We start from the raw sequence: 26,210 nt of genomic DNA on the forward strand, positions 1-26,210 counted from the left end.
TAGTAATAATAAATTATTAAAAAAATTAATTATCCATGCAAAATCAGCTCCTCATTCATGTAAAAAATAAAATCATGCTGCTTAAGTAATAAATTTTGCAAGCTTCCTTTAATTTATTTTTACTTTTAAAAAATCATGCATAACTTATACAACTTGTGCATCTCATGCAGTGTACATACCATTAAGGTTATTTTCAAAACATTCCTTCAGAGGAAAATTTTACTCGAAATGTACAGTACACGTAACATATACTATATTATTTCGAGTAAAATTTTCCTTGAAAAGAATGTTTTAAAACGTAACTTATCTCTAACCTTTGCAGCAGCAACTTCAGCAGCCCGCTAACATTTTCCGTCTATGTGTATCACTACACGGCACTGTATGAACTGCCTCGACCGTTGCGCATACGCGAAAAAGCGACCCATCTAGCAACACTGCTGTAAGTGGCGTAGTTTTTGTCCGCTATCACGTATTCCGTTATCAATTATTCCATTTATTGTGTACGTTGATTTCAGATCCGGTGACGCGATGGGTAATTGCGTCTGGCGCCCAAATTATCGTAATTTAGCGAAAATTCGTGTCGGTACAGATCCCGCCCGTGTGCGCGTTTCGTATAACTTTTCTTTCACTGTTTGATCGCGTATTTTGTCTCCGCTCTCGGGCGAGCCAAGAAAATACGTAATAGTATAATGGGTAATTTTTTTGCATTGCTTTTCGACACTTTGTGGCCATGACGTAATTTCTTTATTTTTTTGCGTATGTATGGCCGTTGTTACCAGTTGTTAACAAGAAGGGGTGGCGTGCCCGTTACTATTACAACTATTATTAGAGATTAAAGATTTGAAAATATTTTATTGAGGTGCTGGACGATTGAGTATATATTTTTGAATGCTTTTGGCTGGTGTATTTTGAGCGTGCGTAGGATTGAAGATTTGAAAGAAAGTATTTGTATTTGCTGTATGTATTTTAGGTGTATTTATCAGATTATATGAAAGAAGATATATTTAATGTGTACGTTTGTGTGGATTTAATTGTAAATAAATGCGCGTGCGCTTGTGAATTTATATAAATGAGTGTGTTCGTACTAATGCAAATGATTTATATAGTTTCCCGCTGGGTATTTCTTAATATTATAAGTTACAATCATGTTGCTTATAATACGCAATTTTGCTTTTGCTGTCGGTGCCGGAGATGGTTCTCCCTCTGTTCATAGTCTTTTGCAGGATTCATTTTTATATGAAATATTTTTAGAAAGTTTTGCTACGAAAATAAAGCTTGACTTTTGATTTTAACTGAGTTGAGAAGAGAAGACTAGAGGTTTCTTTATTAAATTTCTGAATTTTATCTTAGATTCTTGTATGCGTCTTTCTTGTGAAATTCCTTCGAAACCTTTTCTTAATTTTACTGAGAGAAAAGAAAAGAAATAATTTTTAATTACTGAATAGGATTTTGATGAGTTCGAGGGGAAGGCTATATGATGATTGTGAATGCTCAGAGAGTTTTTGTTAAATTTCCAGTCTGCGCTTCTCTTTTGAGTGGTCTAGAAGAGAATTTTAGAGGAAGGAGATTTCAAAGAAATTGATAGTAAATTTTAATACTTGAAATTTTTGAGAAAAATAAACTTTTAGAATATGAATAATTTAAACTCAAAGAAAATAATTTACAAGAGATCAATTTTTAGAAAAATAAATTTGAAGAAATTAAATTATGAGAAAATAATTTTTAGAGAAATTATTTTAGAAAGGTTTTTTTTGGTGGTGATTGACTCCATGATTGTAACTAACAAACTAACAAGATTTAGCCCGTCCGTGATCTCACTAATAATCTGCAAGTTGGTGAGTTGCTTATGGTGGGCGCCTTATTAGCTTGAATGATGACCGATTATTAGTTTGATCAGCTTGAATGATTCTGAAGGAATGAATTTCGCTCTGATTTTACCCGATATTTATATTGACAGTTTGTAGATGATGTGTACCGAAGGAAGAGTTTTCCGATTTCTGTCAGTTTTTCATAATGGATAAGGCCACCGCACCTTACCGCGACCGCGCGGAAGTATAAATTAGTATAAATCACAATTTTTAAGAGATTTTAATTTTGTGTATGTGGCATTATAGCATTTTGCATGCAAAATCGTTACATTGCAAAAAATTTAGAGTTTTAATATTGTTTCCTTGTAAAAACTATTTTTATTTGCTCGGAATCTTTAAATATTTTTAGCGGCTTCAATTTTTGAGCTGTCTTAATTCTACGTGCATAATGCGATTGTGGTATGCGTATTCCGAATGTTTCTGACGAAAATGTTTTTAATTTAACAGTAATTCTATAAGTCGAAAAATTAGTTCATTTTAAAATCTTCAAGGATTTTTAATGACTCTAATTTTAATATTATTGTTACGATCGGCGCAGTTTAGAGCAGCAATCGAGCTGCCGCGTAACACTCGTCTTCACATCCGTGCACTCACGCCCGAATTAAGCAAAGCTTTTTTAATAAATATAGAATCACTTTTATTAAAAGCCACGTTACAATAAGCACATCCATTCAACAGAACGGCTTGTCACCAAATCCAGTTGACAGCTAGTTTACTAACAAAATTGTCCCGGAGAACGCTACGCGGCTTCATTCATCCTGCAGCTTGATCTCGCCTTGCAAGGGCGACTCAGTTCGGGGCATAACATTATATTGATTCGGCGAGCATAGTGTGATAACGGAGTGCATATACCATAAGTTTTTAGGTCGAAACTCATAATTTTATTGTTGCTTCCGTGTGAAAACTATTTTAATTTCTTTTGGACAAATAGATGGAATCGCCGCGCGCGAGTTTCGAGATGGAGTAGGTGCGCGCGAGTGCTGCGAGACGAAATCTTTAAATATCTTTACTGGTTCTAATTTTTGAGTTATCATTATTCTACGTTGATAGTGCGGTGGTATCGCGTGCCCGCTATGGATCTGTGGCTGTTCTTCGCCACACACCCAACGGTCAAAATAAAAAAGTAACAGTCACAGAGAGAAAAACAAAGAAACATTTAGAGTTAAAAAAATAAACGTGTACATACGTCACACAGCGAAACTTAAGGTACAGAAAATAATAAACAAATTTTACGTTGGACATGAATCGCACGGATAGACCGAGGATACATAAGACGCGCGAGAAAGAGGAGGCTATTTTGCCTAGTAACCGTTTAATGATTCAGACGCGTATCTTATCTTGTTAGAGTGTTTAGATTATTTTTACATTGAAACTGGCAATTGCACTTCAACTCGATTTCTACATTTACTTTTTTTATCTCTGACTCCACTCCCGCGATATAAAATACCAAAGATCTTTGGTCTAAGATTCGCTCTCTCATTATTATTTTAGTATGTTTTAATTTTATTTATCTTGAAATTTTCTGATTTTTAACAGCTACTATTTTTAAGATATTTAGATACGGCGAGCACGGTGTGATAGCGGTGTGCAAACAACATGTTTCTAAGTCGAAACTTATAATTTTAATGTTGCTACCATGTGAAAATTATTTTTCTTTGCGCCTGAAATATTAAAGGAACAGGCGCGCGAATGTTGCGAGGCTCGGGGAAGGTACGTGCGAGTATCGCGAGACGAATTCCCTAGATTCCGCGTATGATAAATATTTGAATTAATATAATTTATATTTTATAAATGATTTCAGTTTGACGTGTATGACTCGATAGCGACCAGTACACGCAATTATCATGCGATCTCAAATTTATCAAATTATTATTTTTATTTTTAATCGTAGTGAGAAGTGTTACAAAAAATTGTTGGCCATGAGTAAGCGCAACAGTTTCGAATATATAAATTTTGATTTAGAAAATTGATTATGTTAAATTTGTTTTTAGACTTTAATTTCTTGTTATAATTTATCTTAACTCTATTTTTAAAAAAATTAAAATTTATTTTAACGAATGGTGCGGAAAAAAAGGAATTTTTTAGGCGTTTGATGTAACAGCGTAAACATCCTTTTTGCAACATGATTAAAATAAGTTAATTGTCTTTCATTAATTTTTCCTATAAAATCAATTTATAAGTAGTTTTTGTCTAATAAATTTTTAAAAATTTATGTACAACAATTATTTATAAAATTGATTTTTGCTGTGGCTCTTTATATTTTTATATTTCTAATGTCGAAATAGAAAATCTTTACAGTGGACTATGGATTCATGTTCTCGCGTTGCATCAACGAATAAAACTATGTTGATTTTTACATAATGGGTAAAAATCAGCATAGTTATGCGCTCATATAGAAATTTATGTTTAACTCTAGTACACTGAGAAAAATTTTTTTTATTTTTAATAAATGTATTTATCGAGGGGAAATTCACAGCCGGCATTGGTGTACAAAATTTCGGCAGTGGACTGCCGAAAAAAGTAAGCAGTGACCTATAATATTGACGGCATTGTCGTCAGTGGTTGGGGAGTGGTGAGCTCACTTCAGAGTCGGTTTTTCGATCATGGGGTTGAGCACAAAAATTTTTGAATACTTCGGGAAAGCTTTAGAATTCTTGTGCAGGCATTGGCGTATGATAATGGGCACGCGGTAGTGTTCATAATTGCATGGCATTGCCTTAATTTTAATATAGGATTGACGGCATTGTAGGCATTGACTAACAATAAGCATTGTCGGCAGTGTACAAAAATGTCGGCAGTATTTTACAGTAATGCCAAAAATCGGCATTGGTGTACAAAATTTTGGGTTGTGAATTCCCCCTCGGTATTTATTAAATTTAAGTTTACTTAATTAAAGAAAACAACTTTTTAACTATTCAAATAAGGCAATGTGAGCTTAAAAGCCGTGCTGAGTGTTGTGCGCCAAAAACAAAAACAAGTACCAAATTAAATAAGTAAACGTTTTGACTTTTAATCAACGGTCTTCTTCAGTACAAAACTTAGAATCTATAACAACATTTAAAATTACAAATCTCATCACAAATTTGACGAATCGAATTAACTGACAAATTAAAATCTTACCAAATATGAAACTGCGACATCAGCTTACAAAAACATAGCAACAAGATATGTCGGAATTGCCTCAATTTAAGAGATGATCGTGAGGATCGTGTAAAGATATCATTTTTGGAACGTGAATCTGGTAAAATAGCACAAAATGCAACATAAAAACAATATGTAAAAACTTAATGAAACAATTACCAAAAAAATTAAACTGACAGTATCTATTAAAAGTTAAAGTAAACTAATAAACGAGAAAAAAGTAATAGAAATAATAAATTGAAAGCTGTATAAGTCAAAATAGTAAAAAATGTAAAAAAAAATAAATAACATAAAAAGTCAAAGAAGTAAAAATAATAACTAAGGATAAAAAGTAATAAATATAATAAAATGAACTCTGTACAAGTCAAAATAGTAAAATTGTAGAAAATAAATAGTAAAAAGAAATTGTAAAAATATTAATATGGATTATATCTGTGAGTTCCGAAAACTATATCTTAGACAATACCAGTATAGATGTCCAAACACAAATAAGGAACGAACGAAAGAGAAATATCAGAATAGAAGAATAGGAGTGGAAAGAAGGAAAAGATAAGACGTTAAGGAAGGGAAATACCTTCGAGAATTGGAAGGTACGCGTCAGGAAGAAGTTCGGTATCACTTTGTTGAGTCTTTTTTGTTGTTTTTTGATATGTAACATCTCAGATACTTATTTTTTTACAAAAAATGGTTCTTTATCTAAAATTTCTACGTTCTCCCAATCAAAATCTTGATTATTTGCAATACGGTGTTTCGAAATAACCGAAGGAGAGCTAGTTTTTTTGAAAAGTCTCTGCTTTGTGTTCAGAGACTTTTGTTTTTAATTGACGTTTTGTTTGTGTCACATAAGAAGAGTAGCAATTTCTACATGAGCGCATAACAGCATAGTTATTAACAGTTAGCTCTTCTTCGGTTATTTCAAAACTCTGTATTGCGAATAATCAAGATTTTGATTGGGAGAACGTAGAAATTTCTACAATTGATTTTATAAACTACATTGTTACAAAATAATCGATTAATATGATCATTTCCCGTAGTTATAAACTTGTTAAATTTATATGGGATTGTAAAGGCTGCATTACAGTCATACTTAGGGAACAACAAAAATTTCTCAGATACCGAATTGATGTGAGGAATCGTGAAGTACCTTGTTGCATCCTTATTCGCTCCGTTGGTGACATTTTTATAAAAAAAGTTACTTTAATCTAAAATGAATCATGGAAAATATAAAGTTTAAAAGATAATTATTGTTTCGCCTTATTTGAATTGTTATTTATAGGAGCCTCGAACTTTGCATTTATTGTTAATTTTTTAATTATAAAATTTTTTACTTAATTATAGTAAACCGTTTCATTAAAATAAAAAAATTATTTTTTGTTGAAAAATTTATTTAAATTTAAGCCAGATTTACTAAATTACGATAAAATATTTGTTGAAATCTAATAAATGAATTTTTAAAATATTAAATCCAGATTTTTTAATTTTAAAAATAACGTTTTACTAAATATTTGTTTAAATTTAGTTTTTTAAAGTTATAAAATTAATAAATAGTTTATTTAGAAGAAATAAGTATTTTTTAAGAACAATTTATTACTTTTGAGAGAACGTAAACTTAAATAAAGGTAACATATCAGATAAAAAAAACAATTTTTTATTTTCAGGAAATATATTTTTTTACTTTTAAAAGGCATTTTTTAAATGTACAAGTTCTTTTATCTTCTATTAAAATATTGTCGGATTGTTAAGAATGGTAAAGGAATAAAGGGTTTTGAAGGGTCAGAATTGAAATGTTCACTTCACTTTTACTAATTTTTAATTTACATTGACTTCTCTGAGTTTTTCTAATCTGATCTCTCGAGCGCTATCGGGCATACATACACTGAGAAAAAAATTTAATAAAAAAAATTTTCCTCAACTTTAGTAAACCATTTGCTTGTATGTGACTGTGAACGCATTCTTTTTAAATAAGGAATTGAATTTACGGTCCCCTCGCTTACACAACGCATCATCTTGATCCTGCACGATCGTGACAGAACATGTCTTAATAATAAAATATTACTCATATTTATTGAAATCTAATAAATGAATTTTTGAAATATTAAATCCTGATTTTTTAATTTAAAAAATAACGTTTATTAATTCTCTTTCTTATCCTACAATATTTTTGTGTATAAAACCTGAATGATTTAGAAAGAGTCGTATATATTTCATTAGTAATTTTTTCCATAGAATTGATTGGCACAATTAGTTTTCCTTTACAGTCAACCTTTAATAGTTTATTTATCGCAATTAGTTGCAAAATTGATTTTTGCTATGTACTTTTTACGTCAATAATGCTTCGGTATTATTTCCAATTGTTGTTTTTTGACCATCTTTATTGATATGGTAATACGTTTATTTTTTAATAAATATCACTCGGGTATGAATAGGAAGATTTTTCAATGATAATGCAGAGATAGTACCACTTATATTTTGTATAGAAATTAAAAGGAGTACCACATGGGTTAAAATAGGAAAATTTTTCAATAAAGAAACAAAGATGATACACTTGAGTTTTGTAGAAAAAAATAAAGATTGAAGGAGAGATATATGCACGCACGCACTTGGCGCCTTTTTTTACCGTTTTTTGAAAAGATAAAAAACGGCACCAAATAATTTTGTACTAAAATTTTTAATATCAAACTAATTATCATATTGCGTTTGGACGTTAGGACAAGTTGTGTTCTAATTGATACACAAACGTTTTAGGCAGTTTGGATATTAATTTGACTATCTTTTAAATTATTTATTGTATATTTTATGCAAAAAAAAATAATAAACTGTATAAATAATTAAAACCTGTTTCTGCCCATAACCAGATCAGCGAAGACAGCCAAAAAATAATAATTAAAAATAGAACCGGAATGTAAAAAAACATTATTGACATAAAAAACATGTTGCATAAAGTAATTTTGCAACTAATTGTTATAAACAAATTATTAAAAATTGAGTTAAAGAGAAAAATTGATTGTGCCAATCGATTTTAATAGAAAATTACTAAAGAAACATATATGACTTTTTTTAAATTATTTATATTTTATTGCAAAAAAAATAATATAGTCACTTTTTAATCATTTGTTTGTTGCAAAATTGATTTTTGAAAAGTGTTTTATGCGTAATGTGTTATCATAATCTTGTCCTATTTACAATTATTTTTTGACTAACTTTACTGGTCTGACTACGGATTTATTTAATGGCTTAATGTATTTATTAAATAATTACAGCTCTATTTTTAGAACAACAAATAATTGAGTTTTAGTAAGAATAAATAACATTAAACTTAGTTTCAATGAAATTGAAGTAATGCTATTTCTATGATATATTTTAAATCAATAAACAGTATTATAGTTCTAATTGTAAATCATTATTTAAATAATTGAATACATACATATTTATGCATAACGATGTTTACTAAATTGACATATACATATATAAATACATATTGTTGTAGCCTAAGCTAACATCAGTGCATAGCAACAAAAAGCGAGTTTGTTGCTATGCATATTAATTTTATGCATATTAAAGCGAATACTCGCGCTTTGGAATTGACCGAAACACGAGAGCAACGGAAGGTGCGAATTGTCTTTCGAAAGACACAGAAAACGCGACAACGACGGAAGACGCAGATAGTCTTTCTTCGAAAGCCGAACCGCTGCCGACCTTTAGCTTGCAGTCGACCTGCAATTCAGCATCAGCCATATTAGAGGACAAAAAGTTCTCTGAATTGGGAAACTACGGAGAATAACTTGAATAATCGTAAGAGTAACATCACGGTCACAGCCGCCGCGCGCCGGCCGCGCGTAATACGATACGCATACGTCAAGCCGTGACGTAATACGATAGAATATAGAAGATAACGCACTCCGCGGCCCAATATAACGGGGCAACTAATAATAAGTACAAAAGGCGTTACGAATAAACCATCTTTATATATTATGGTAAAAAGTGTGTTCATTGACAATCCGTTTGAGCTGTTGTCCCGCGAGTTCCAACTCTTTGAACAAAAGCGAATCCTGAACAAATATAATATATTTAGTGCTGTGTTCACACACCAACGCAGGCACAACAATATGTATTGTACATACTTATTTAATTATTTATCGAATAATGGTTTACAATTAAAATTAATGTTACAATATCAAAAATTATTTCACATTTTAGAGTAATTTAGAGGTAAAATAGCTCAATAATGTGACATGGCAGAGCAATTTCATTTAAAGATTTGTGTTTTCAGTGCAGATCAAAATTCTGTATAACATCGATTGTATTAACTACTTGATACTTTACAGTAATATATACATATGTATAAAATACAGTAATAATACAGCAATTTACAGTATGTACACACACACCCGCGCGCACACGTGTGTGTGTGTTTGTGTGTGTGTGTGTGTGTAAAATCTAACTTTTTTGCTGTATATCTTGTACTCACGTAAAAGAGGCTCGGTCTCTCTTGCTTCGCGTTCACTTTGGCATGAGATACTGAACTTTTTTCGGGCCTACGTCCGATATAAAGATTTTTTTATCTATACATTGAAGAGAAAGTAGAGGAAGATAAAAATAATTATCATAAGTTGTCTCCCTCTCTCTCTCTCTCGCTCTCGCTCTCTCACACGCGCGCGCGCGCGTGTGTGTGTGTGTGTGTGTGTGTGTGTGTGTGTGCACATACGTACTATATCAATAATGATGGCGTAATCGCTTTCTGAATGAATAACGTTTTTGATAAGCAAAATCAAGCTCGTGTTTAATATCGTCCGACAAACATAAAAAACGAAAACTGATGTATGAGAATATAATGTAGTATAACATACTACGCACTGCACAATGGCTTGAGAATGACTGACTGAAATTTAGGCACTGTCGCGCTATGGAATTGTGACCTTGTCGAACACGCGACATGGCACGGTCGGCATATGTAGTGCTAGCTGTACGTGTTCTTCCCTAATATTAGATCTCTGTCCAACACATCCGTTTAATTTTTGCAAAAAACGCGCATTTAGGTTTTATTTATTTATTTTTATTTAACTAAATTGTTTCTCTTTATTTAACTCATCAAATTTAATTCTACCTAATGGTTTTGTTAAGATATCAGCTAATTGTACATTTGCAATATTCTATATTAATCGATTTGTTTTTAAACATTTCATGCACAAATTTTTAGCGGACGTCAATGTGTTTGAACCGTTTGTTAATAATTCTATTCTTTATTAGACTTACGGTGCTTTGATTGTCAATATTCAATGTTGTTGACATTACTTTTTCAAAAATTTCCTTTAATAACGAATTTGCGTAAATCAATTCCTTACAACATTCCGATATTGTTATATATTCCGTCTTTGTGCTGGAAAAAGTTATTGTTGGCTGTTTCTTTGAACTCCAAACGATAGGTCCTCCATATAGAAATATAATATACCTGGAGGTACTTTTTCTAATTTCCACGTCTCCCGCGAAATCAAAGTCACAATAGGCTGTAGTTTTATAATTCTGGTTCTTGTTATTAAATCCTATACTTTTGTTTAAGGTGTCCTTAATATATCTAACAGTTCTTTTTACTGCTGTGACATTCTTATTTATCGGTTTTTCTACGTGTTTATTTTTTATACTGACAGAATGTGCTATATCTGGTCGCGTCTTATTTAACAAATAGAATAAACTTCCCATAGCTTCTCTATATGAAAATTTTGTGTCTATCACGCTTGTTTCACAATCTTTGTCTTTAATTATTATTGGCGTGCTTAGAATTTTTGCGTTTTCCATCTCGAACTTTTTTAACAATGTTTTCGCAAAATTTGCTTGACTAACAGTTTTATCCCAGTCTCTGTTTTCTCGATTTTCATCCCTAAGAATACTTTCGGAATTATGTTTACTTTTACTTCAAATTCTCGTTTTAAATTTATGATTAATTCATTTATTTCCTTTTTATTTTTACCTTTTATTATGCCGTCATCTACATAAATGGTTAACAATAAATTGCTTTTCTCATGTCTGAAAATACATTGATTTGTTTTTAATTGCTCTAAATTATTTTGTTTTAAGAAATTTGTAAAACGCTTATTCCAACTTAATCATGCTTATTTTAGACCGTACATTGATTTAAATAACTTGCATATTTTATTTTTATAATTAAAACCTTCAGGAGGATACATGTAAACATTTTCTTTTAAGTCGTTATAAAGAAGAGACGTTTTCACATCAAATGATAATCTCAGAGTTTTTATCTGCCGCTAAAGCAAATAAAATACGTAATTCAAGCTCACCACAGGACTGAATGTCTCGTCATCTAGAGGCGCGGTCGCGACTCGCGCCTATGTAGAAAAACTTTTTTTATTATGAAAGTCGCAGACCGACCCTCTTTTACGCGAATCAGCGAGTTTCAAGCACGCGAAATTATCAGATCTCAGTAACGGCTGAATCGATCAAGTTCTGAGTAGTCTCAAATGATAGCTTGACCCCGACTTGTATAATAAAAGTGTTTTTATTTTTTTTCTCCGTGCTCTACGAGCGGAGATATCGCGACGCAAATCTAAATATTCATCTTTAATCTTTAAGAAACGTCATCGTCGCCCTCAGGAATTCTCCCTTTCATATTTTTGACACGAGTGGCGCTGGCATACATCAGTCAGCCGTATGCGACTTGTGGTGTACTTGTGGTGTAGTACTTTTGTCATCTTGTCATCATCATCATATCCGTCGTGACAAGTTCTTTAACCTGATCTTTATTTGTCAGTCATTAACAATAATCTTGGTAAGAGTCTCTGACTAGCTTGGTTTTATTCTTTTTTATTGTGAATTTATATATTTTATTATAATTTATTGCAGACATAAGGATTGCATTGAACATTGGCTACAAAATAAATTGTGATCAGAAATATTTAAATAGTCAGTGGAGGAGACAGACATTGCGCTGCAAATAGATATGAGGTATGTTCGGTAAGGTTACAACAAATATTATAAATCGAAAAATGTGAATTTATTTATGAAACTTACATGGCATGTTACGTAGGTATATAACTATTTTTTAACATAGCCACCATTCAATTCCTTACATTTAGTGAGCCGCGGGATCAATTCCCACCAAACACAACGATACATGTAACATAAATGTTAGTTGTAATTTCCCACTCAACAATGTAATTGTTATATAACGAGTATGTTATATAACAATTACATTGTTGAGTAGGAAATCACAACTAACATTTACATTACATGTAACGTGGTGTTTGCTGGGTTTTTTTATGCCCTTGTTGCACTCGTTTCCCGCCAACTTCCTCGACCATTCGTAGACCGCGTCTTTTACCTCCAAATCGGATGAAAATCATTTTCCTGAGATGCTCCTTTAGACGAGTGAAAAGGAAGAAATCAGAAGATGCAAGATCCGGACTATGGGATGGATGATTTAAAACATCCCAACTAAACCTTTTTAGTGGGGTGTTTTAAACCATCCATCCCATAGTCCGGACCTTGCATCTTCTGATTTCTTCCTTTTCACTCGTCTAAAGGAGCACCTCAGTGGAAAACGATTTTCGTCCGATTTGGAGGTAAAAGACGCGGTCTACGAATGGTCGAGGAAGTTGGCGGGAAACGAGTGCAACAAGGGCATAAAAAAATTGATTCCGCGGCTCATTAAATGTAAGGAACTGAATGGTGACTGTGTTGAAAAATAGTTATATACCTACGTAACATTCCATGTAAGTTTCATAAATAAATTCACATTTTTCGATTTATAATATTTGTTGTAACCTTACTTTCCGAACATACCTCGTAATAAAATATCATTACAAGAACACGATGCAGATATTGAAAAAAATATAATATAACAATTGTCAACTTTGAACAATCTGTTTTTCATGAAAGTTATGGAAGAGTACATGTCATGTGAATTATATAAAAACGATACGGTGGATGCTCGTACGCATAATATTCATAATTCCAAAGCAAGGTTAGATATATAATTTAAACAAATATATATATATATATATAATTTTTATGTATATGAAAGTATCTCTTAATTTTATTAAATTTGTTTACAACAAATCCATTCAAAGCTGCATTGAAAATGAAGAAAAATCGGGAAGCAAAGAAAGCTAAAAAAGAACTGGAGTCTAACAATCCTACTGTCACTGAACATGTTACAAATATAACAACAAGCACCAAAATAAAATTAACTGATAATCTTGAAAAAAATAAGAAAATAAAAAAAGTAACAAACGTAAGTATAGCATCTAAATAGTGATGTTTCTTTTTTCTATATCTTACATTATTATTAGATTTACATTAATAATTTTGATTTGTGTCACAGAAATTAGATCAAATTTCTAAATTGAAAGAGCAGTTGAAATTAGAAAAATAGTTAGAAATCAATCAATTAGACAAGATTAAAAAGGAAGATGAATTGCTGAAAGAACTTGAAGAGCTTACTTTATGATAAATCATCCAGATCTTAAACGGAATTGACTATCTACAAAGCTAAAATAGCTTTTGTTTAAAAAAAAAAAAAGAAAATGATTGCAAGAAATATTTACGGACAAAAATTAAATTCTTTATCTTTACAACTTGAAAAAGCAGTAAGATTGTATTATGAGAAATTTAAGATAAAATCAAGACCAAATCTCTCTCGTCAAATATCAACTGATAATTAATCCAAGAATTGTGTTCTTATAAATAAGATTAGATAATTATATTAGTTTTAATCAGCAGATAACACTGTATAATATACTTAGTATTATTAAAAGGCTACTACTGTGTCCAAAAAGTAAGGTGACATTGCATTTATTTCGAAAATTCTTTATTTATTCTTGCAAATCAATTTCGTCCCCTTCAAAGTAATCCCCCCCTGATATAATATACTTATTCCAACGGATTTTCCAATCTTCGAAACAGTTGTAATAATCGATTTCAGGAATGGCCTTTAGCTCCTTCTTCGTAGCGGCTTGAATCTCTTCTATCGACTCGAAACGGTGATTCGTGATTTTTTAACCAAAAACTCGACTAATATCGTTCCACAACCACCGTATTCACCTGATTTGGCTCCATGCGACTTCTGGCTATTCAGCAAACTCAAGCGGCCGCTCCGGGGACACCGTTTCGCTGCGAAGAAGGAGCTAAAGGCCATTCCTGAAATCGATTATTACAACTGTTTCGAAGATTGGAAAATCCGTTGGATTAAGTGTATTATATCAGGGGGGGATTACTTTGAAGGGGACGAAATTGATTTGCAAGAATAAATAAAGAATTTTCGAAATAAATGCAATGTCACCTTACTTTTTGGACACAGTAGTATTTATGTATTTGTTGATTTTAGTAATATAAATTGAGAGATGATGATAGAGATAGTTGCAGAGTTTACTATCAATGTTAATTAAATCTAAATTATTGCATTCAAAATAATCATTATCAAATTAATGAAAGCTACTTATTGACTAGCTGAACAACTCTGATTGAAAATTTATCAGATTTTTTTCTAACAGAAATGTGTTTCTGACAATATGAGAATACATTACTGTTCTTATAATTTCTTCTCTGTTTTATCTTTTTCTACGAGAAATTTAGAATTTTCTAAATCTTATCCAACATGTATTTATAGTGCAGTAGTAGAATTTGTATTTAAATATCTTGTTATTCTGCGCATTCACAATAACATTATCTAATACAATGTTATCTTTTGCAATCAAAAATTGTATTGATCAGTTCAATTAGAAATTTAAAAAAAAATAAACTTTTTGTATATTTAAAATTATTCAGTTAAAATTTGTTTGGACATAATGTTATTATTTTGATTGAAATTTTTTCATTTTGTATTGTTTCCTCTTTAATTCTTTGAAATTAAATGTTGAAATACCACTTGAGTTGGAATAAAATTTTTCAATGAGAATTAAAGACGCTATCACTGGAATTTTTGCAATAGGAAGATTTTTCAATGACAATACAGAGAAGAGATAGTACCACGTAGGTTTTGTATAAAAATTAAAAATACTACCAGTTGGGTTAGAATAGGAATATTTTTCAAAAAAATACAAATACTACCATGGATTTTGTAAAAAAAGTATATTCTCTTCATAATAGGCGCACTTTAAAAGATTTCACGCATTTTTTTGAATAAACGTATATCACATGTTTATTAGATGTATATCATGTTTATTAGATTACACAATTTCAAGATATTTATTTTAAGTAAATACCACTTATATTGGAATAAGAGATTTTGTAGAAAATATTAATTAATACATATTATTTGGGTTAAAAAAATAAAGATTTTTAGGTGCGCGCACACACATAGGCGCCTTTTTTATCTTTTTTTTTTTTGAAAAGGTAAATACCACTTAGTTTGGAATAAGAGATTTGGTAAAAAATATTAATACATATGTTATAATACTGCAAACGATACATCTTATTATTAATTGTGATGTATTGAATCACTACGAATATGTGCGATGATTACGATGATTATGTAAGTATGATCATTTTCCATGAATCTAACAAAGGAAGATCCATGTGTGCATTTTAGGGATTTTGAAAAATTTAATATTAAGGCATAAAATAATTATATCCTTGTTTTTTACGTATAATAAATAATAAAAAATTAATAGTGAATTAATATCTTTATAAGTGTGTTCTCTATCTGGACATTTGCTTCATTACATAAAATAAATTAATACCTTCTATTAAATTTTATTTTAAGTTTGTTGAATAATCGATAGTTACAACAAATTTATATATTTGAAGATAGTAATTAAAAAGATTGAAGATCATTAAAAAATATCTTGACTTTGTTTCTTGATCCTGCCATTAATTAATGATCATTAATGGGTGTTGTGTGTGAATTGTGTGTGCAGGCGCAGATGTAAGGCCTTACATAGTTTAATGGATAATCGTACAATACAGATAAGTTTATTCTATTAAGAATATCATTTTAATTAATATTATGTTGATTCTTATTTAATGTTGTCAATAGTTTCCAAAGATTCTGATTGTAACATCTTTCTCTTATCTTGAATGTATAATTAGTTCAATATTAATACATTATATTATTATACGTGTTTTAAACTAGTTTTATTATTTCATTGATAAACTGATACGGGACTAAAGTAAAATATCATAAACCTTTAACAAAGTTAATGGTTTTCATAAAAAACCATTTTTGATCATTTTTGATCCGCCATTTTTAATTAAAACTTTGTTTGAAAAAAGGCGCAGCACCATGTTATAGGCCTAGTTTACACCGAGCACTTAATACGCGTACTAACTCGTAACTTTCTATTAATTTATCTTACTGTCGACAATGCGTGTATACATAATACATATATTTAATTATCTTGATTCATATTGTACCAACTTAATATACTATTTTTTAAATTTATTGCCGAAATCAAGACAATTTAATAGAAAATTACTAGTTAGTACGCGTATCAAGTGCTCGGTGTAAACGAGGTCATAGAGCATTTCATTACGAGTAATTTAAAAAAATTTTTTTTTAAATCGGTTAAGAATTACACTGTCGGTCAATTTTTGTCCAAAAAATTAGCCTTTTTGCCCACTGTGCGCAGGGGCGAAAATAAAATGGTATTAGTTGCCCGCAAAACTTTACCGACATAACTTGTATAATTTGTAGAATAATTTTGATATATCATACATCATTGTACTCATTAGAAAAAACGCTGTAACTTTTGTCATATAGAAATATTCACTTTACCATGCAAAAGTTACGCATGTCTCTTCGTTCTTTAACATAGATAATTTCTTTAAATAACTACTGTACTCACAATAAAGTTTAGTTTAAGCCATTTAATTTGATATAACATTTATTGGGTCAATCTTTTAGTTTACTAGATAAAAGGAGGTGGCCACTTATGCGGGACACCCTGTATAAGCATGTCGTCTGCATACATTTTTATATTGCATCCTTTCGGACAGACTTCAATTATATCATTTATACAGGGTGATTATTAATGACTGTTTCCATGTTTTACTAGGAGCATGATTTACCGACGGATACGTATTTCTAACATATTATTATATTAGAAATTATAAATGCGTGCTCCTATGGTAAAAAGTGGAAACAGTCATTAATAATCACTCTGTATATACTATATTATAAATAGCAAAAGTTCCAGTACCGAACCTTGTGTCACTCCGTATTCTGTAATCAATAATTTAGATCAGTATGATTGAAATCGCACCTGCTGTTTTCTATTATTTAAATATGATTTAAACCACTCTAAGGCCACTCTTCTAATTCCATATTGATACATTTTTTCAAACAATCTTTCTCTACCTATTGTTTCAAACGCTCTCTTAAGATCCATGAAAATTACTCCTACCATTTTTCCCTTGCTTAATTTTCCCTATTAATTTTCAATCGTTGATGACAGATTGAATCACTGTTTTGCACAAATAATATTTTCTAAACGAGAGAGAAAGAGAGAGAGACCCTCGCAAATGTTAAAATAGAGAAATATAAAATAATAGAGAAAAGTAAAAGAGACAATGAAAGCGGATGGCTTGCGGCAGAAGCGGAGGTCCCAGGCGTGTGTGTGCGTACGGCGAGCGTTGTAGAGTTTAGATTTAAGTTAAATTTAAGGTACAGATTAAGTTTAGGTTTAGGTTAAGTGTTACGTTTGTGTTATGTTTTTAAAAGATTGTAACCCCTAAGAGGAGCACTAAATATCTATCTAAATAATCTGCTAAACAGTCTGTCAGTAGACTAACATAAGATTCTTTCAGCAGAAGTGACGTTCAGAATCTTTTGCAAGACTTGAGCAGATCACAACGTTCTGCTGTAGAATTTATTAAAATAAGGTGCAAGATTTACAACAATCTTGCGGCAAATTGCTACTAGGGTACAAAGTAAATTATTATAAATTAGATAACAATACAAAAAATCATAATTGAGTTATAAAATTATTAATATATCTGACTTTAGTATATTGATAAAATAAAAATATACAGTATTAAAAATTAAAAAATAGATAATTTTTACTATTTCTGTTAAAATTTAAATCTTCAATGGTTCATTCATAATAGTTTACATATATGACAAGTAAAACATAGTTTATATAAATTACATTATATACTTGTAATATAGATTATTTATGTTGTACTTCCATACTTCCATACTTTTTTTTCATCTTCTAACTTTTATATCTATTTCTATCAGTATAAATTAATTGTTATTTCTTAAATTATTTTTTATTTTTTTTCAATTGTAGAAAAATGTAAAAAGTATTAAAGTTAATCAACATGTTTGTAGAAATGGACATAAAAGTAGAAAATTAAAACTAAAAAAGCGTAAAAAGTAAGTATAAATCGTGATTAAAATAATTTATAATACATTAGTAATAACAGACTAATTAGACTTCTAAATCTTGCATGAAAAAAATTGCATCGGAAAAAATGATAAGCAATGCGACATGTTAACGAATATATACTATCGTCACAATGTATCTTAATAATTCCATTTAAAAATTATAGGTGTAGAACATGCAAAGAATAATGTTGAGCCTAGTTCAGCTCGATGACGAATAGATCTAACATATTCGGAGAGTAATGAATAACTAGTTAGAATAAAGATTTTTATTATACTGTAACAATATATACGATTTCCCCTGCGTCACAGACATAGTTCATTTTGTTTCCCCCTTTTATTATTTTGACAGTATCAAAGGTGTTTCAGTGGATTTAGACGGTTATCGTGTTGTCAAATCTAATTTACAATTACTTTAGAAAATTTCTGTTTTGTCGTTTTACAGAAAGGTGTACATAGAGCGTTCTCATTTCAATTTCTTATGGCGATTACATTCGATTGTTTAAAAACCATTAGATTAAAGTTAAGAAGCCTCTTCTTCCTCCTTTGGGAAAAGAAGGAAACATTTTGTGATTGATAAAAGTTTTGTCCTGGATCAACCGTTTTTGAGATTAGTAATTTTTATTTATTTTCATTAAATCTTGCAAATGACTTCGGTGTATGAAGAGGTACCCAAGTAGCTCATATACGTTTCAAAAACGTTTTATAAACGTTTTTCCGAAACGTTTTATAACCGACTTTTAGAAACGTTTCTCATGCGTTAAAATGTCCACTCAATTAAACGTTAATTAAAACGTTTCTTTTCTTTCCTCGAGTACCTGGATCTCCACGTAGACCCTGAGTCAAACTTCGTAACCTAGACGTCGGCAGGGCATTCGCGTGTGTGTGTGTGTGTGTGTGTGTGTGTGTGTGTATATATATACATACACACCCACACACACACACACACACACACACATACACACATTCACACACACATCTCCTCTTTTGGAATATTTTCAATACAGTTGTTATTCCCTTCAATGTATTCCCCGCCAACTATACCAATAACTTGCAGTTCCATTTTAGATAATTCGCATTGTTTTATGGATTTGTTTCTTGTCATTGCCTTGGTCTTTCTTAAATCGCGTGCTTTCGTAGAAATGCGACTTTTCAGATCTATCCAAGCCTAACCATATAAAATTATTTATTTTAATTTTATTCCTAAAAAGATATGTATAATAAATTTAATTAAGATAAATGTATAACTCAAGTTGTATAATGAAGTAATAAAAATCACTTCAAAACGAGCAATAAAACCATTTGTTTCTATTAATTGACCGTTCAAAATTAGTCACATACATATGTATGTGTATGTGTGTGCATTCATTTATCAATCTGATTGAATTCAATTGATTTTTCAATTGTATTTTTCTTATTTGAAATGCAATTGAAAAATTAATTGAATATTTTGAAGTAATTTTTATTACTTTGCTGTACAACTTAAGTTATACATTTATCTTAATTAAATTTAGATACATATCTGTTTAGGAGTGACTAATGTAAATAATTCTATGTTAATTTCTTTGATACAATACAATATACACATACCACTTGCCATTGTTCAGCAGTTTTTGTTGCTCCTGGAATATTATTTAACTCTGCTCAGCTAGCTCTGCCCATTTCTTTTGTGTGTTCTTTCCTGTGTAAAGAATTAAATTTTCCTTTAGCGAGGCCTTTATTTAAATTGAAAAAATCCAACATTTTTGTGTATTGTATTGTTGTTGTCCGGGAACTTTGTACTTTCTTTTTATAAAACGATATAATAAAATAATAATTTTATGTTCTCCTTGTGGAGAAATACTGTTAGATTAGTAAAAAAACTATTGGAATATACTATATATATATGTCCGACATGGGTAAGCGCCCGCGTCAGACGGTGAGTTGCGCCGCCTTTGTCTACCATGTGTACACAGCCCGTAATTCGCTAAGTTTATCGTCTTATTATTCAAAAAGTAAGCATCGGACAAAATTTTCGTACAGGAAAAATTGTCTCAAAATTTATTCAAGATATATAGCACCATATTAAATTCGAATAATTTTTTAAATTATTTTCAATCGTATTTTCTATCGTTAGAGACTTTCGCTGCAAAGTGGACGAATTTTCAAATTGTGTTAAATTCAAGTTTAGTAGTTTTTGTTATTAAAATGTTGATAAAAGCTCTGCAGCGCGTAACGCGCGTCTATTTTATTCTATTATATTCTATTATATGTATATAATAATGCAAAAAAAAATACAAAATTATTGCATGTTTTCAAGAATAGAGCCTGATGAAAGACGCAATGCAGTAATCTTATCGCCGTCGAAGCAATCTTATCGCAAGGTGGAGGTCAAGATGCGTACGTGATTACCCGATCATGGATGTCAGCTGCGTATTATCGACACAGAGAAAACAGCACAAAATCGACATGAGAATGTTGCAGACAGATTTTGCAACCGTTATAAAATACTTCTTTTTTTAATTAAAATATCTCTGAGACATTTTTAAAAAATTTTAATGTTGTATGGATCTTATTGCTTCACACAAAAAAATAAATTCTTAAAGAAATGCATAAACGCTTTAATCTAAGAAGATTTTATGCTTAGAACAGCGCCAAGAATAAATAATCTTTGAGAATAAATTATTTTTAAAACAAAGCAGAAAAATATTTTGAATTAAAAATAAATTTACTCTATTCAAAGAATAGACAATAATAAATTTGTGCTTGCAAGTAGCAGATCCGCTGCGGCAGATCCGTCGCGGCATGTCTGCTTGTGTGTGCAGACAAGTGGCGTTTCTTTATCACTGTGACAAATTCGGCCGTCTATAAATGATTAATATAGATTAGGTATGACGAGCTGAACATCTTACATATTTTTGAAAGTATTAATCACATTTTGGAGATATACTCTGTGAATATAATATTTCACTTACAAAACTATTCTCACTTATCTCATAATCATTGAATCATCTTGTTTGATACTAGGGTCCACCGGGTGCCATGCACACTGTTGCATCTGTTGCCCGTGAACGCGAAATAAGTGTGAGCTCCGAGTATAAGTCGAGCACACTTGTATGTAATTTTTAATTCAAGAATAAATAGCTTTCAAATAACGTGATTGAGCTCGTCGTGAGAACAATATGATATTAGAAACAAAAATACGATCTTAAGAATAAAATATACTTTGCACAAATCTATTTATTATTGATAAAAGTGAACAGTTGTAATTGAATAGAACATTTCATACTTAAATGAAAACAAATAGCATTCAAGAATAAAAATATTCGTGAATTAAGAATTCATTTTTTTGTGTGTTTAAATAACATTTTATTTGATTTTATATACATTTTCTAATTCTTTTTTTTTCTTAGCGTAAGTGTATGTACACTTTAAAGGAATGAAAAAAGACAAACTTAACTTTTGGCTCAATATAATTTGTTAGGAAAAGTAGATCTGAATAATAATCCTGTGTGCTTTATATTGAGTACAACTACCCACAGAAATTTTTATGACAACGCGGCAGACAGGTGGGCAATACCGTTAATGGATTAATCTCGATCGTAAATACAATAACTGTTATTCGATTTTATTATACGATCCAAGAATGAAATGCGCGTCTTCAGAACAAAGGCGAAGACTTTATAAAACGCAGATGTAAAAACGAAGCGATTACACAGGGTTTTGGTACAAAAAAACATCAGAACAAAAGTAGTCGTTTCCTATAGTTTCTTGGATGCTGAATGCGAGTCTATTGTTCAGATTGCTCCATTACGTTATAATTTTTTCTTTGTCATTGAAATTACAAAAAATAGCTATTTTTAGATATTTTCTTATATTATAATTATGATCCAGAGAAAAGTTTCTTCTAGTCAAAAAATATTTATTCGAATCAAAGAAATTTGTGCATTGCTATATAGTTAAAGATAGGTTTGTTTGATTTGAAAAAAATCTTTTGGTTGTTTCTTTTATTAGAATTAAAGTAATAGTTTGGTTGTGCTGCGCAAATTTTTTTTCAATAAAAGAAATATATTTTTAAAACCAGAAAAAATAAATTATTTCTTACATTTCCATCAGTATGTTCTTTGAATTAAAAAATTATTTGTTGAAATTAAACAAATAATTTAAACAAAAAATAATTTATTTACTTTTAAAAAAGCGTCATTTTTTTAAATCAAATAAATTTTTATTTTTCTTAAAGGCATTTTTACTTTAAGTTAAAAATGATCAAATTTAAAGAAACAATTTTATCAAATTAAATATAACTTTTCTCTGTATACAGGGTGATTCAAAATAACCTATTGGTCCCGAAGCTGGCATATTCGTAATCGAATTCTGAGACGATTTTTTCTTTTGCAAAAATTTGTCCGGAGCTTAGTTTTCAAGTTACAATAAAAATTAGTTAGCGTATAACGGGTCAGGTACAAGTGGTAGACAGGGGCGGCGCGACTCACTGTTACACGCGGGTGTTTCCGTGGAGCACCTCCTGCGCTCAAATGACTGACAAAAGGACATCACATTCTTATTTAAACTTTCTCTCTCTCTCTCTTTCTCTCTCTCCGTCACTTTAATTATGCTACATTTAACTTGTCAAATTTCGATCTGTCATCCGGCCGTCAAATATCGGGATGATCGTGAAATCTTTAAGTAAGTTTACATTATTATAATAAATGTACGCCCGCAAATAATAAAATTTAATGCAAATTAGATTACTTAAATGTGCACTTGCAAGTTAAAAGTAGCACTTTTAAAACGCACAAAAAGGAAAGAAAGGAGAGAGAGAGAGAGAGAGAGAGAGAGAGAGAGAGAGAGAGAGAGTGAGAGAGATAGAGACGGGGAAGAAGGAGGCTTTAAACAAGTTTAAGCACGTTCACTCACGCACACGGCAATCAGCTTATTGTTTCCACAATGCGACGGTTCAATTTAAATTTGTCCTTTATCCAGATCTATCCCTCGAAGTTGTTTCATATTTTACCACATTACTATTTACTCTGCATTTGATCGATAAACGCGGAACTACGCGACGAACCGATCGATCAACTTTATTAATTACTATTCTAATCACTACAATTATTCGATTAAAATTACTCGAAGAAACACGTGTTTACGTTACGATCACACAACACGTGTTCACTCGACGATATCAAGCAGTCGACTGGATATTATTGGTTATGTTGTTATAAGAGTGTCGAACGATTGGTTAAAGCCATAAGTCAAAACGCGGCAATTTAAAATGCAAATATTGGTTAATCCAATTTACATCAATACAATTTATTAGAAAAATGTTGCAAATGCATATTTATCATTATTTGTTAAAAATTGTATGATAGTGACTTTATCAAGATAATTAAATATTTTTCATTCTAAATATTCAAAAAATAATTTTATCAAAATCAATTTTTTCTAAATACTTTTTTTATTTCTTATTTTTGAATATTTGTGAAAACTGTGAAAATATTCCTCAAAATAAAATATTTGATTGCCCTGAAAAGGGCAAATTATCCGTTGCTGCAAGGAGATGTCAAGAATTATATCCTTAAAGTTCTTTTATAATAAATATTCTAAATAATTATCTTGATAAAGTCACTTACAATTTTTAACAAGTAATAATAAACATGCATTTGCCACATTTTTCTAATAAATTGTATCGATGTAAATCGTATTAATCAATATTTTCATTTTGAATTACCGCGTTTTGACTTATGGCTTTAACCAATCGTTCGACACTCTTATAACGACATAACCAATAACATTCAGTCGACTACTTTATATCGTCGAGTGAACACGTGTTGTGTGATCGTAACGTAAATACGTGTTTCTTCGAGTAATTTTAACGCATTGAATGATTGTAGTGATTACAGTAGTGATTAATAGTAATTAATAAAGTCGATCGATCGGTTCGTCGCGTTGTTCCGCGTTTATCAATCAAATGAAGAGTAAATAGTGTAAATATGGTGAAATATGAAACAACTTCGAGGGATAGATCTGGATAAAGCACAAATTTAAATTAAATTGTCGCATCGTGGAAACAATAAGCTGATCGCCATGTGCGTAAGTAAACGTGCTTAAACTTGTTCAAAGCCCCCCCCCCCCGTCTCTCTCTCTCTCTCCTTTCTATCCCTTTTGTGCGTTTTAAAAGTTCTACTTTTAACTTGCAAGTGCACATTTAAGTAATCTAATTTGCATTAAATTTTATTATTCGCGGGCGTACATTTATTATAATAATGTAAACTTACTTGAAGATTTCACGGTCATCCCGATATTTGACGGCCGGATAACAGATCGAAATTTGGCAAGTTAAATGTAGCATAATTAAAGTGACAGAGAGAGAGAGAGAGAGAGAGAGAGAGAAAGTTTAAATAGGAATGTGCTGTCCATGTACTTTTGTCAGTCATTTGAGCGCAGGAGGTGCCCCACGGAAACACCCGCGTGTAACAGTGAGTCGCGCCGCCCCTGTCTTCCACTTGTACCTGACCCGTAATACGCTAACTAATTCTTATTGTAACTTGAAAACTAAGCTTCGGACAAATTTTTGCAAAAGGAAAAATCGTCTCAGAATTCGATTACGAATATGCCAGCTTCGGGACCAATAGGTTATTTTGAATCACCCTGTATTTGACATGCAGAAGAAGTTTGATTGTAGAAAATTAAGGATGTTGTCAAGATTTTTAATTCTTAAAAGAAATGTTTGGTATTAGCTATGGTTAACAAGATATTCATGATTAAATGTGGAGTAAATTAGATCATTGACAATTTGCCAGTTAATTTTCAATTAAGTATGTTTATTTAAACTTAAGGGTTTTTTAGGTCGCCGAATACAAATCTGGTATCAAAATTAACAAATTCAAGATGGTAAATTCAATATAGCGGATATAAAAACATCAAAACCTGGACATTTCCTGAGTTTTTACATCCGCCTTATTGAATTTATCATTTTAAATTTGTCAATTGTGATCATCAGATTTGTGTGTATTCAGCGATTTAAAAAACCTTTAAATTTAATTGAATGTAATTAAAAAATGATTGACAAACTCAATAATCCAATTTGCAATTTTTCCGCAATTTACCCGCATTTAATTATGAATATCTTATTAATCATAGTCGACACTAAAAATTTCTTTTGAGGACTGAAAGTCCTAACAATATATTTAATTTGAATTACAGACAAAATTTTCCATTACCTCGTACATACCGTAATTATAATATGACAAAATACGTAAAAATAATCCTGTTTGCATTTTTAACTTATTTCAATACCAAAATAGGACTGCGTAATTTTCTGATAGTTTGAAACTATTTCGGTACAACACCCTTGGCTTAAATCCTCAAATAGGTTCAAAATAATAAAAAATAAAAATAGATCTAAATAATTCTAATAAAAAAAAATTAAAGAACTAACAACAGACGAAGCAAATTATATTTATTAGTAATAAAACTAAATTTGTCAGTTGTTTCCATAATAAAATTCTTTTATTATTACAATACACCACTAGATATTAGAACGCTAATTAGAAAAAAATTTCTTATAATATCGTTAATTGGGGACAAAATTGAGTTGAAAAAAAGTCTAAAGGATTATTCAAGCTACCCAAAATGAACGACTGTTTTTTACAATAAAGGACATAGAATTACTGTAATAATACGATAAAATTAAGATTGTGCTCATCATATGATTTTTATATGAAAAACATGTCTCAGTATAATAGATATAAACCTCTACAATTTTTTTCTTTGAACGACGACTGCAAAATCATATGCGTACGTAAAACGTAATATGAAACGTTTCCTTAACTCGGATATCGACGATTCGAAAAGCCGTTTCAATCTCGAAATATGATAAACTTACG

At 30.6% G+C, this 26,210-nt stretch overlaps 1 protein-coding gene across 1 annotated transcript in view; it reads right to left on the bottom strand.

The window, feature by feature from the left end:
- Window positions 1–23,292, bottom strand: part of LOC105193784 (ATP-binding cassette sub-family G member 1) — a 71,541-nt gene extending 48,249 nt beyond the window's left edge. Inside the window, 2 exon segments of the mRNA XM_039458434.1 lie at window positions 19,936–20,026; window positions 23,246–23,292. Coding sequence (XP_039314368.1) covers window positions 19,936–19,945 — 10 coding nt within the window. The 5' untranslated portion in view covers window positions 19,946–20,026; window positions 23,246–23,292.
- Window positions 23,293–26,210: the final 2,918 nt, after the last annotated feature.

The sequence above is a fragment of the Solenopsis invicta genome, chromosome 16, assembly GCF_016802725.1.
Source record: "Solenopsis invicta isolate M01_SB chromosome 16, UNIL_Sinv_3.0, whole genome shotgun sequence".
NCBI lineage: Eukaryota > Metazoa > Arthropoda > Insecta > Hymenoptera > Formicidae > Solenopsis > Solenopsis invicta.